The 12,518-nt window shown below is 44.9% G+C and overlaps 1 protein-coding gene across 1 annotated transcript in view; it reads right to left on the bottom strand.

Annotated features, from left to right (window-relative positions):
- Positions 1 to 12,518, bottom strand: part of thsd7ab (thrombospondin, type I, domain containing 7Ab) — a gene marked incomplete at both ends in the record, with an annotated part of 285,247 nt that overhangs the window by 52,678 nt on the left and 220,051 nt on the right. The window contains 2 exons of the mRNA XM_083641760.1: positions 3,711 to 3,844; positions 6,721 to 6,899. Coding sequence (XP_083497886.1) covers positions 3,711 to 3,844; positions 6,721 to 6,899 — 313 coding nt within the window. The remainder of the gene's footprint in view (positions 1 to 3,710; positions 3,845 to 6,720; positions 6,900 to 12,518) is intronic.

Consider the following 12,518-nt stretch of genomic DNA (forward strand, 5'->3'; position numbering starts at 1 on the left):
AAAATCCACAAACACACACACCATGATCCACAAATGTGAAACACAACTCACAAATATATTTAAAATTCACAAACACACACATCATGATCCACAAATAGAATTCAGTCACTTGTATTTCAAAACCAGAATTTCTGTTTGTAGATTGTTTCGCATTTGTTTTCAGAGTTTTGACACTATTGTACCGCTGTTTTATGGTGTAATTTTCTACAAATGCACTCTTCACAATTTGCAAACAAACACAGTCTAACTTGTATTTTCAAACCACTGTTTCCAGACACACATACAAATCATGTCCAATGCACAGTGTTCAAGTCTCAAATCTGTTTGCACATCAGTGTGTGTGTGTGTGGATCGCTATGCTAGGTCTTCAAGTGTTGAATTAGTGTTTGCACATCACAGCCTGTGTGTGGAATGCATTGCATGTGTCTACAAATCGTTTTGACACTCTTGTTGCGCAGATAAAATCCACAAATGTAATCAGCCAATGAGGGGGATCGCTTGCAATGGGATGTCCCGCCTCCTCGATAACCCCTCCAAAATAAAAGCACCGGGCTTGTGCCTGTCTGTCTGGCCGGCCGGCCGCTCCCTCATGCAGGAGATGAAGTGGAGAGAAACATGGAGAGAGGCCTGGCTCAATTAGTGGCAGCGGCAGCTGCCTCGGCAGTTTTTTTTTTTTTTTTTTTGCTCCAAATTGCACCAATTTTAAACCGAAGTATATATGTCGGGAGATGTCTTCACGCACAAAGTTTCATGCAGTTTAAGCCATTTTCCTAGGAGTTATAAGCATCTGATGTTGTAACTATTTCATGTAAAAAAGGGTACATTGCTCAGCGCCCCCATCGTTGATTTCGTAACTTCAACGCACCTTCTACTAGATGTAAAATTCGACGAGCTTTCCAACGGCGTCAGTCCCGTGTCTGTAGCTGCTTCCGTTCCCGAGATATGGCCAAAAAACTTCCCAAAAAACTTTTTTTTTTTTTTTTTTGGGCTCCAAATTGCACCAATTTTAAACCGAAGTATATATGTCGGGAGATGTCTTCACGCACAAAGTTCCATGCAGTTTAAGCCATTTTCCTAGGAGTTATAAGCATCTGATGTTGTAACTACAAACCTGCCGCGGCAGGTCGGGAAACAGCGCCCCACAGGTCAGTGGCAGCAACTGACCTGCCGCGGCAGGTCGGTAAACTGCCGAGGCAGCTGCCGCTGCCACTAATTGAGCCAGGCCTCTCTCCATGTTTCTCTCCACTTCATCTCCTGCATGAGGGAGCAGCCGGCCGGCCAGACAGACAGGCACACGCCCGGTGCTTTTATTTTGGAGGGGTTATCGAGGAGGCGGGACATCCCATTGCAAGCGATCCCCCTCATTGGCTGATTACATTTGTGGATTTTATCTGCGCAACAAGAATGTCAAAACGATTTGTAGACAAATGCAATGCATTCCACACACAGGCTGTGATGTGCAAACACTAATTCAACACTTGAAGACCTAGCATAGCGATCCACACACACACACTGATGTGCAAACAGATTTGAGACTTGAACACTGTGCATTGCACATGATTTGTATGTGTGTCTGGAAACAGTGGTTTGAAAATACAAGTTAGACTGTGTTTGTTTGCAAATTGTGAAGAGTGCATTTGTAGAAAATTACACCATAAAACAGCGGTACAATAGTGTCAAAACTCTGAAAACAAATGCGAAACAATCTACAAACAGAAATTCTGGTTTTGAAATACAAGTGACTGAATTCTATTTGTGGATCATGGTGTGTGTGTTTGTGGATTTTAAATATATTTGTGAGTTGGGTTTCACATTTGTGGATCGTGTTATGTGTTTACAGATTGTACTATCTATTTGTGAATCATAATCTGTCCATTTACAGCTGATCTGACACCATTTTACCCCCATAAGTTTGCTCTTAAAATACTGAACCAAACGTCGTCGAAGTTGGCACATGTCTTAATTATAGTTAGTTTCCCGCTGAATGTGTCATTACTTTATTAATATCTTACCTGGATAAGCTCGAATGATGATGTTTATATTATCAGTCCGAGTTGGAAGCACTGTCTCCAGCCCAGTCAGGCGGGAGAGAGTCGTACTGTATCCTCATCATCCTCATGCACGAGCCCCAAGCTCCGGGGGTGCGCGCAGCAGCAGCTGGGCTCTCTGTGCTCTCTCGGCCAGAGCAGAGAGAGCAGAGAGAGCACAGTCTGACATTTCCGCAAACAAATCTCATCGAAGTTTAGCGCACATGTAAAATATAACACTATACTACGACGTGACAACGTGACAAAGCTTCTCTAAACACATCGGCTACTATCATATATTTCCCTGCATCCCTCCTACTGAGATTATATCGGTATTGAGTTTAGACAGACTGAATGGGCTGACTGAGGAGGAGGAGAGATCTGCAGCTGTGCCCTGAGAGACACTCGCCTCGCTCCGACTATAGCAGGCTACTCAGCTACTGACGCTGTGCCCGTCTGTGAAAAGCGTCCTGTCCAGTCGCACCTTCGCAAACAGATGCGGGATTCCCTCAATCCTGTACCCAATCTCAGACTGTATTGAGCAGAAAAATCGCACACCAGCTATTTCTGTGTTTGTTTGTTGCTCCGTGAGGTTACAGAGCACCCCATGCAGGAGGCTGTTTCGCCAGCCGGGGTCTGGCAGGAGGGAGGAGGCGCAGCAGCCTGCAACTGCGCTGAGAGGAAAACCTTTGCACAACTTTTAACAAGAATCATGAAAAGCCCCCAAACTAAAATGAAAAAGGGACTTCATGGCAAGTTGGACGAGGGAATGACGTAGAGAAATCTCGCATTGTGTTACCCCAGAGCGGGGGGTTTGTCGTATTGTGCGGTGTGCTGCGGTAACGAGCCGCACATCACTTTGCTCTTATCGATAGGTACAGACGCCCACACACACACACATGGAAAAAATAATTAAATTTCTAGTTCGCCACTGAATTACCAAATTTATATAACTTTCAACCATTTTAAGCAACGCTGTTTCCATACAGACCACCAGCGTTGGCTAGTTGTTGATATTTATAAAGATATTGCCCCTCTCAAATAAATTATTTTTGAGGCGGTAGGCAAACTGTAATGGCGTCGATTTCCGAAAAAAAATCTTGACTTGAACACAGCCAAAGAGTTTAGTATAGACAAGAGCTATGTCATTTCTTGATTTTTTCCATAGGTATTTTCAAATCACTGTTCTGATACATATCTGGGGGGTTAGTCCCCCTTTAAGGATTACCCTCATCAATTTATTCTGAGCAGTCTGAAGCCTGCCTTTGAGAAGTTTCATTAAACTCTCAAACCAGGAGGTGCAAGCAAAGTCAAAGTGACATCAAATCAACGCGTTGGCTAAGATTAAAATTTAATCTCTGTCGAGAAATTTGACAGTTCTAGCTAAAAATGTGGTCAAAGCCCTGACCCTACTTATTACTTTGTTGGCCATGTTCTTACCATCCAAGCTACCTTCTAGAATACACCCCAGGTACTTGACTGAGGCTTTAGCAGATACTACTACATCATTCAAGATTATCTTAAGGTCAGAGGCCTTTCCTAGCTTGATTTTGGAACCCGAAAAGAATAGCCTCTGTTTTACCAAGGAGTTACCATCATGATATATCATCATATCATGTTATCAATCAACCAGGCATTAACCTTAGATAACTCGGCACTCAGGGTGGTCTCCAGGATAGATACCTGACTTTTCTGGTCTGGACTCCCTCACCACAGTTCTCCTTCAGGTCCACATTGCTGACCTTCCACACACTCCAGGGCTCGGCCACCCACACGTACTGGTTACAGTCGCTCTGACATGGCACCACCTCGTACACCTGAGGACAGCAGGGTGACCTGTCTGTGTGCTTACTCATTCTGTGCACAGGCCTCTGAGAGGCGCATAATGTGATGAAGGACTTCATAAATAAACACACCTGAACTTGAACTGAACTTTCTCTCAGTATCATAAACATTTTAAAACGGCCAGAGCAGCAAGACAAAGGGTGAAACAGCAGCAGATTGGAGTTTTAGATCTGAAAAATGAAGCCAATGCCGAAGTACCAAAAACTACAACTCCTCAAATGGCCGCTTGAGGCTGCCTCCAAAAGCGAGTCAATCCCCAAATGTTAAAATGTGCAAATTTACAACCGAAATAAACATGTTTACAACCTGATACAAAAATGGTTTTGGTCTCGATAGCTAATTTCACTGTTCATGACAACTGTACGGGCGGTGAATTTTTATATAACTCGCCTGTTTATACAGTCTGGATGGCAGCAAAAAGAAGTCAGATTGTATAGAAGTCAATGGGAAAATGACCCGAACCGCATGATGTTAATTTGGTAGATTATGGTCCCATTTACAGTAAAATGGACAATAAAGCAGACTATGTTTTGGATTGACAGGTCTCCTGTCCGGTAATCATGCAGCTCGCCAATCACAGACCAATAGTTAGCAGTGGCACTGCGCCTCTATCTAACGTCAGCATGCTTCCAGTGAAGGAGGGTCTGACTCACAAGTCAGCATCTCCGTGTTTTGCTCTCTGAGTGCATTGGTGCATCGTTCAAAATGTATCGCCCCATGAGTTGCGTCACGTCGTCTGTGATTGGTCAATTTGTGTCCCGCATTTTGTTTTGGTCTTAGGGGGGCGGTCGTTAACCACTTTTCAAGAGTTGGGCGCCAGACGTAGATATCTATCTACGGCTGGCTACTGCGAGACTAACGTCGTGATGGCCACGTCCATATCTTTATACAGTCTATAGGTAGCACTCCAAAAAGCTACTGTTTTTGGCTCCGCCCACTGACATTTAAGTCAACCAATCAGATTATTCCTGCCTCCAGAGCAGCTCTGCCCGTGAGAAATGTTTGTAGAACTAAAGCGCCAATCTGTCACAGCAGCTTGTTTACCTCTACAGTGAGGATATAGTCAATGTCCATCTGTCTATGTCAGTGACCCACTGGCATGTCAGTGACCCACTGGCATGTCAGTGACCCACTGGCATGTCAGTGACCCACTGGCCTCCATGACATTTAACATCTGTGACTACATTACAAATAGCAGAGGAGACTCTCTTACCTGGGCCTGTAGCGGTGGGTCATATCCAGCGGCCGTTGGGGGAGGATTAAAAGGAGACAGCGGGATTAATGAACACATGCCAACTGTTCATAAAGTGCAGTAAGATTAATGCAACATTGGGAGAGGACATACTGTAACCAGAAAGGCCTCTAGCATAAATACCTGTGTGAACTTAGCAAATGAACACACTCAGTCTCTCACAAGCACACACACACACACACAGATCAAAACAACCTGAATCTGCTTAACTGCTGATATATTCACACAGGCTTGGAAAGCATTTCATTTCTCCAAATCAAGAAACCTGAAAGAATCAAGCGGGGTGCACAGTGGGGCATTACAGTAGCATGGTGCCAGGGCACAGTGGGGCATTACAGTAGCATGGTGCCGGGGCACAGTGGGGCATTACAGTAGCATGGTGCCGGGGTGGACAGTGGGGCATTACAGTAGCATGGTGCTGGGGCACAGTGGGGCATTACAGTAGCATGGTGCCGGGGCACAGTGGGGCATTACAGTAGCATGGTGCCGGGGTGGACAGTGGGGCATTACAGTAGCATGGTGCTGGGGCACAGTGGGGCATTACAGTAGCATGGTGCCGGGGCACAGTGGGGCATTACAGTAGCATGGTGCGGGGTGGACAGTGGGGCATTACAGTAGCATGGTGCACAGTGGGGCATTACAGTAGCATGGTGCACAGTGGGGCATTACAGTAGCATGGTGCCGGGGCACAGTGGGGCATTACAGTAGCATGGTGCACAGTGGGGCATTACAGTAGCATGGTGCACAGTGGGGCATTACAGTAGCATGGTGCCGGGGCACAGTGGGGCATTACAGTAGCATGGTGCTGGGGCACAGTGGGGCATTACAGTAGCATGGTGCTGGGGCACAGTGGGGCATTACAGTAGCATGGTGCCGGGGTGGACAGTGGGGCATTACAGTAGCATGGTGCTGGTGCACAGTGGGGCATTACAGTAGCATGGTGCACAGTGGGGCATTACAGTAGCATGGTGCCGGTGCACAGTGGGGCATTACAGTAGCATGGTGCTGGGGCACAGTGGGGCATTACAGTAGCGTGGTGCTGGGGAACAGTGGGGCATTACAGTAGCATGGTGCTGGGGCACAGTGGGGCATTACAGTAGCGTGGTGCTGGGGCACAGTGGGGCATTACAGTAGCATGGTGCCGGGGCACAGTGGGGCATTACAGTAGCATGGTGCTGGGGCACAGTGGGGCATTACAGTAGCATGGTGCACAGTGGGGCATTACAGTAGCATGGTGGATGGAATCCATTTATAGCATCCATTGCTTTTTGCACTGTCTCTGCTCAGCAAAAACCCAGTGCTGCAATAATGAGGGGAAGGTAATGGAAAGCCTTGCAGACTTGAGCTTGTTATTCATTAAGTTTTCATTTGCTCGCCTTTTCCCTCTTTTCTCTCTCTCTCTCTCCAGTGTCTGATATGTTTAATGTGTATCACAGTTGTAATGAGCGCAAATGCACTGCAGTTCATACATATTCACTAAAGAATCAACGGTGAGATGAAAAACAGCTTTGCTTTTGATCTCGAACTAACTGTTGTTCAGCCATTAACACAACGTGCATTCTGAGTGTTGTTTCTGCTCAGTTTGGGGTCCCGCACCTGATTGATGTGGTCCAGTTTGGGGCAGGGTCGCCCGCTGTTGTAAGGTTTCTCTCGGAGCCACTTGGAGCGAACCTTGACGCCGCTGCCGCAGGACTTGCTGCAGCGTGACCAGTTGGACCATTCGCTGAGCTTACAGTCTGAGGGACAGGGGATGATGCACGCCTCCTCAATGTAGCCTGTGGCAGGGAAGGAGAACAGAAGATGAGCGGCTTCACCAGAACCAAAATGTGTCTTTAGGGCAAGTGGCTCCTGACCCATTTGGCTTGTGACCCCCAAACAGAAAGGAAGGTCTATCAGGCGAGCACATGCAGAACGACTAAACTAAGACAGTGATTCTCAACCATTTTCATATCAAGGACCCCTAATTTAGTCCACAGACCCCCATTTAATGACATTTTGTGTCTCAGACTCAAATCTGAGAATTTGCCCAGAATTTCAGGACTATGTGTATTGTAGGCAGAGAGATAACAGTGAAGCTATGGTCAAAACAGTCACTCTTCTACATTCTCTAATTGTTGTAACTTCTTGTCAATTAACAATTCATACATTTGCTGGGGACCCCCGCCCCCCCCCCCCCCCCCCGGAACCCCCTCAAGGACCCCTGAGTGGTCCATGGACCCCACGTTGGGAATCACTGACCTAAGAGGCCGAATTATGATCCCCCCCCCCCTTTTCCCTACTTCACTTAATTGATTATTAGAAAGCAGAGTCTGTAAATAATTGGATTCAGATGCAAAAAACATTTACCACACAAATTATGCAAAACATAATCACCTTCTTCTGAGTTCTTGTTTATTTTCTGGTTTGATTAGTGTATTTTGTGTGTTCATGTGTGTGAAAGGGTGGTTTATGTTACGCATGTTTTTCCAATTAAAACATTTGATTAATAATCATCTAGAAATTATACCATGACCTTCCAAAAAAATCATTCTGCACCAACCCGAGGTCTTTTAGAGCGACTGCTAGAGATAAAAGGCCTGGGCCGGCTGGTGAGAAGGCCCAGGAACAATCTGGCATTTCTTTAATCAGTATGGGATTAGATCTGCCCTCATTTCCACATTGTCACCCCCCCCCCCCCTTTCTTTCCTTTCAATCTTATCGGATGAACAAAAAAAGTTCAAGAACTGTGTAGAATGCCAGAGGGGAAAATGCCCTGCTGTAAGAGTACTAAAAACTATTAACCAATACTTCACAAACTAATCTAAATGCACTTATTGATTTCCAGCCGAGAGTGTGGAATGAAAATAGGCCCTTTATCCCAAAGGTCCAATTTCATGGTCTGTTATATAAAAGTGTAAAAATGTAGTGGAGCGGTGGTTGGGGCTGGCAGCAAGCTTGATCATTTCCATGTATTTTTCCCTCTGCCTGGCTGGTGCAAAGGGTCATGACATAGTCAAAAGGGGCTGGTTTGAAGCACTTCACTCTGCTGGTTACTCTTGTTTATTTGGCTCTTTCCCCGTCTCTGGGCTGTGCTTTCCTCTGTTGTGCCAGCACACACAGGCCAAGGTTCAGTCAAATATGCTGAAAGGGATTATTCTCCTGAACCGCTGGCTTTGTGTCAGTGCGTAACAAGCTTTCTTCAACTTCTCAACAAGATGTGTTTTTCACTCACTCTGAGAAACTGTGTTTGGTAGAGGGAACCTAATACAATTTTTTAGCCTTACATAACAGTACTAGGCCTGTAAATCAATTTAGCCTTTGATTAAGAAAATCGATAAGGTGAATGAGCCGAGAAAGTGGAGTGTCTCGCTGGATGGCTAACCACTTCCTCTTTCCTGATGTGCTCTCATTTAGATTGCTTTGCTTCTCAGTGAGAAACATGTAGCGCTAAATTGACTCCATTGTTTGCAAGCATACTCCCGTGATACTAAGTAATCAGATTCAGAGAAATCCCATGCATGCTAGCTAGTCAATATGGCCCCTTACAAACAGACCTTGACAAAGTATTGGTGGAATCATTTTTTCCTCAGCTTTTCTAACCTCTTGGTGAGCACAAACCTTCTCTTTTCAGTTTCACACTGATCCAGTTATTCACCTTCACACCAGGGTGGAATGTCGTCTTTTTAGGGGCAAGGCCATTCGGCCTTCAGTGCCGCAGTTTGTTTTTAGGGCACAAGGCCACATGCTAGGGCACAAAGGTCATTGCTGCGACTCTATTGAAATGGTGAAGAGGGGGATGGGGTGGGTGGGGGTAATAGCATGATCCTCCTACACGCTACCTCCTGCCGGTGAAACGCCTCACTGTCAGGTGAAAAGAAGCGGCTGGCAATTGGACATGTATCGGGGGAAGCATGTGCTAGTGAAGTCTACAACTCTCCCCAGATCGGCAGAGGGGGTGGAGCAACAACCCGGACACAAAAGGGAATAGAGAGCCGCAGTAACGAGTCCTGAAATCATCGATGCTAACAGCCCTGGTTCTTCACAGTTTTCGCCTATGGGAGTTTTGAATGGGTTTTTGGCGCGATGCTTCTAATAATCTCTCTGGGCAACGCTGGCTTAATCAAACGCGAACCAGTGTTTAGTAATATCATCTTCACACACGAGGACCACTTTTACGAGTTTTGAAGCTTTTACTTGCCGTTAAAAGGACGGCTAGCTAGCAAACGGCTAAATGAGACTACACTTTTGAGTCGATGGGAATATATACGTCAATAACGTCACCACTTCAAAGGGCGAACACGGAAATTCTCTTTCCCTCACCTGGTTCAGCCCCGTTCAGCCCGGGGTAATCAGTGCACACATCAACAACAGTCCAGGTTGAGTGCTGACGTGACGTGGAAGCCTATGCGACAGTGTGTAGTTCTGGATTAGCTTAGCTCGAGCATTTTACTTCTAGGGCTCGCATTTACGCTTCAAAACTCATGAAAGTGGTCCTCATGTGTGAAGATTATCCGACGGAACTCTGCTTCGCGTTTGATTAATCTTGCGTTGCCCAGAGACCGTATTTGAAGCATCGCGGCAAAAACCCATTCAAAAATCCCATAGACAGAAACAGTGTAGAACCAGGAAGTTCGGGACTTCCGCATTCTGCCTACAAAAATACGTCATCCCTGCGGCTCTCTATTGGCCAAGTACAATTGGGGAGAAAACAGGGGGAAGAGTGTTATTATTACTTTCTTGATTTAATATACCTGATGCTACTGTACATTATCTAAATGTAACCATACCCGACTGGTGCTGCAAACAAAAACAAACAAGCCTCAGTCTGCTAACAATAATAATAATAATAATAATAATAATAATAATAATAATAATAATAATAATAATAATAATAATAAATTGTCGAACTGTGGAGTTCCAAGGCTCATCCTTAGAATTTTAGCATTCTGGTATGCGCATCAGAAAATGCAGGTGTCTTGGGGGAACTCTGTGTCTTCTCAGTTTACCGTAGGTAACGGGGTGAGACAGGGGGGAATCCTTTCTCCCCTTTTTTATAATGTTTATATGGATGACTTGTCCAAACGTCTAAATATGTGCAATACTGGCTGCCTTGTTGGTGAATTTATTTTCAATCACCTTATGTATGCGGATGATTTAGTTGTGGTCTCGCCGTATCCACCTTATTTTTGAATGCCCCACTGTAAAAAATAATTGTGCGTACAAGGTCCGGTTTAACGTGACTTATTGTTGCAGCTTGCCATTTCCTAATGTATTCTACTTGATTTGAAAAGATGGCCACCTACACTCAGTCCCTTGTACCCTGGCTGAATTGAACATAACTTGGCCAATAAGTATGTAACATACCAAATAAAACAACCCGTAATATCTTAATTTTATGTAGAATGCAGAGGACATGTAACTGTTAAGTTAAACTCGCGTTCCAGGAATATTGTATTTACTGCGCTGCTCTAAAATAACGTTAGTGGCGCGAGGCTCAGAGAGCCTGTTCGTCCTAGAAGCCACTCGCTTTGCACCAGAAGACAATCGATTTGGGGGTAGAACACGCCAGGATTGGCCAACGCCAACGCCAGTGCCCAGAACTGTCGAATCAAATCATCGGCAGAGATGCTATGGCCCGCCTCCCAGTATTCTCAGTGTGCAGAGATAGATAGAACGTTAGAAATATAGCCAACCACGTTATAAACAACTAACCAATGCTGATGGGTCCGTATGGAAACGGTTGTGCCCGAAATGGTTAAAAGTTATATCAATTTGGTCATTCAGTGGCGTTTTACTGCCATGTAACATAACTAACTAGCGGCTAATATTAGCCACGATTACCCATGAATCAATGCACTGCGCTCTTAAAGGGATATTTATCGACGAGATTTTTGCCAAGCTGGACCTGATTAGTGATTTGCTCCGTTCGCCCAGACGGGTGTCAAGCTGTCAGCAACAAGGCTGGGAGGATCACACCGGAAGAAGCACCCATCAGCTAGATCAGGCAAAAATGGCCGCCAAAAATAAGGTGGATAGTGCCGGCTTACAACAGCTGCTTAACATATGTTCTCTCTATGGGGCAGAATGTGACATCCTTTACAATGCCAAGAAGAGTAACATTATGATTGTACGTTGTAAAGAAGACCGCAAGTTAATTTTTCCTCAGTTTTATTTGAGTGGCAACGTCCTTGCAGTGTGCCACCAGATTAAATATCTTGGCCATTGTATCACTGATGATATGTCTGATGATAATGATATTATGAGACAGCGACGTAAACTGTACGCCCAGGCAAACATGTTGATACGTAAATTCCATATGTGTACAGCTGATGTCAAAGTGTCACTGTTCAGAACGTACTGTACGTCACTGCTCACCTGTGGGGCAGCTACAGAAAAAGCATCATGAAAAAACTTAATGTGGCTTATAATGATGCTCTACGACTGCTCTTGCGAGTCCCTCGTTGGCATAGCGCCAGATAGCTGTTTGTCACTATGGGTATACCCACACTAAATGCACTTTTGAGAAATCTCATGTACAGATTCATGTGTCGATTAGATGCCTCTGTGAACAGGGTTATTGTGGCCTTAACCAATCCTGCATTAAGCAACACCAGGTTGTATTCTCCTTTGTGGCGACATTGGAGAAAGAGCCTCTATGTTTTATGATGCCTTGTTGTATTTATATTTACTTTGCATTTATAATGTATTTTTATGTATTTTATGTCTTGTATTGTTTTATATGGACCTGCGCTTGTGTCTGAAATAAAGTTTGAATTGAATTGAATTGAATTGAATAATAATAATAATAATAATAATAATAATAATAATAATAATGTGTACTTGATTGATTCCTGAAGGGACATTTTCTTTTCTGTTAGCCCACTCCAGAGAGGATAGAGGGATTTACTGTCTTGCTCTCAACACACTTCAGCAGGGTGGGTGGCTGCTGATGGGCAGGCGGTCAACACCTCAAACCCCAAAACTTCAAAACACCCCAACACTTCAAAACACCCCAACATCTCAAAACACCCCAACACCTCAAAACACCCCAACACTTCAAAATACCCCAACACCTCAAAACACCCCAACACTTCAAAACACCCCAACACTTCAAAACACCCCAACACCTCAAAACACCCCAACACTTCAAAACACCCCAACACTTCAAAACACCCCAACACCTCAAAACACCCCAACACCTCAAAACACCTCAAACCTCAAAACACCCCAACACCTCAAAACACCCCAACACCTCAAAACACCCCAACACCTCAAAACAGAGCAGAAAGGTTAATCAAAAGCTAATATGTTCGGATCATAAAAAGTCAGCTTGATCGAGAAAGGACTCACAGCATTTTGACACACCTAATTGCCCTGTGATGTAATAAACACACACACACACACACATACACACA

This window comes from Poromitra crassiceps (genome assembly GCF_964638095.1).
Source record: "Poromitra crassiceps genome assembly, chromosome: 1".
NCBI lineage: Eukaryota > Metazoa > Chordata > Actinopteri > Beryciformes > Melamphaidae > Poromitra > Poromitra crassiceps.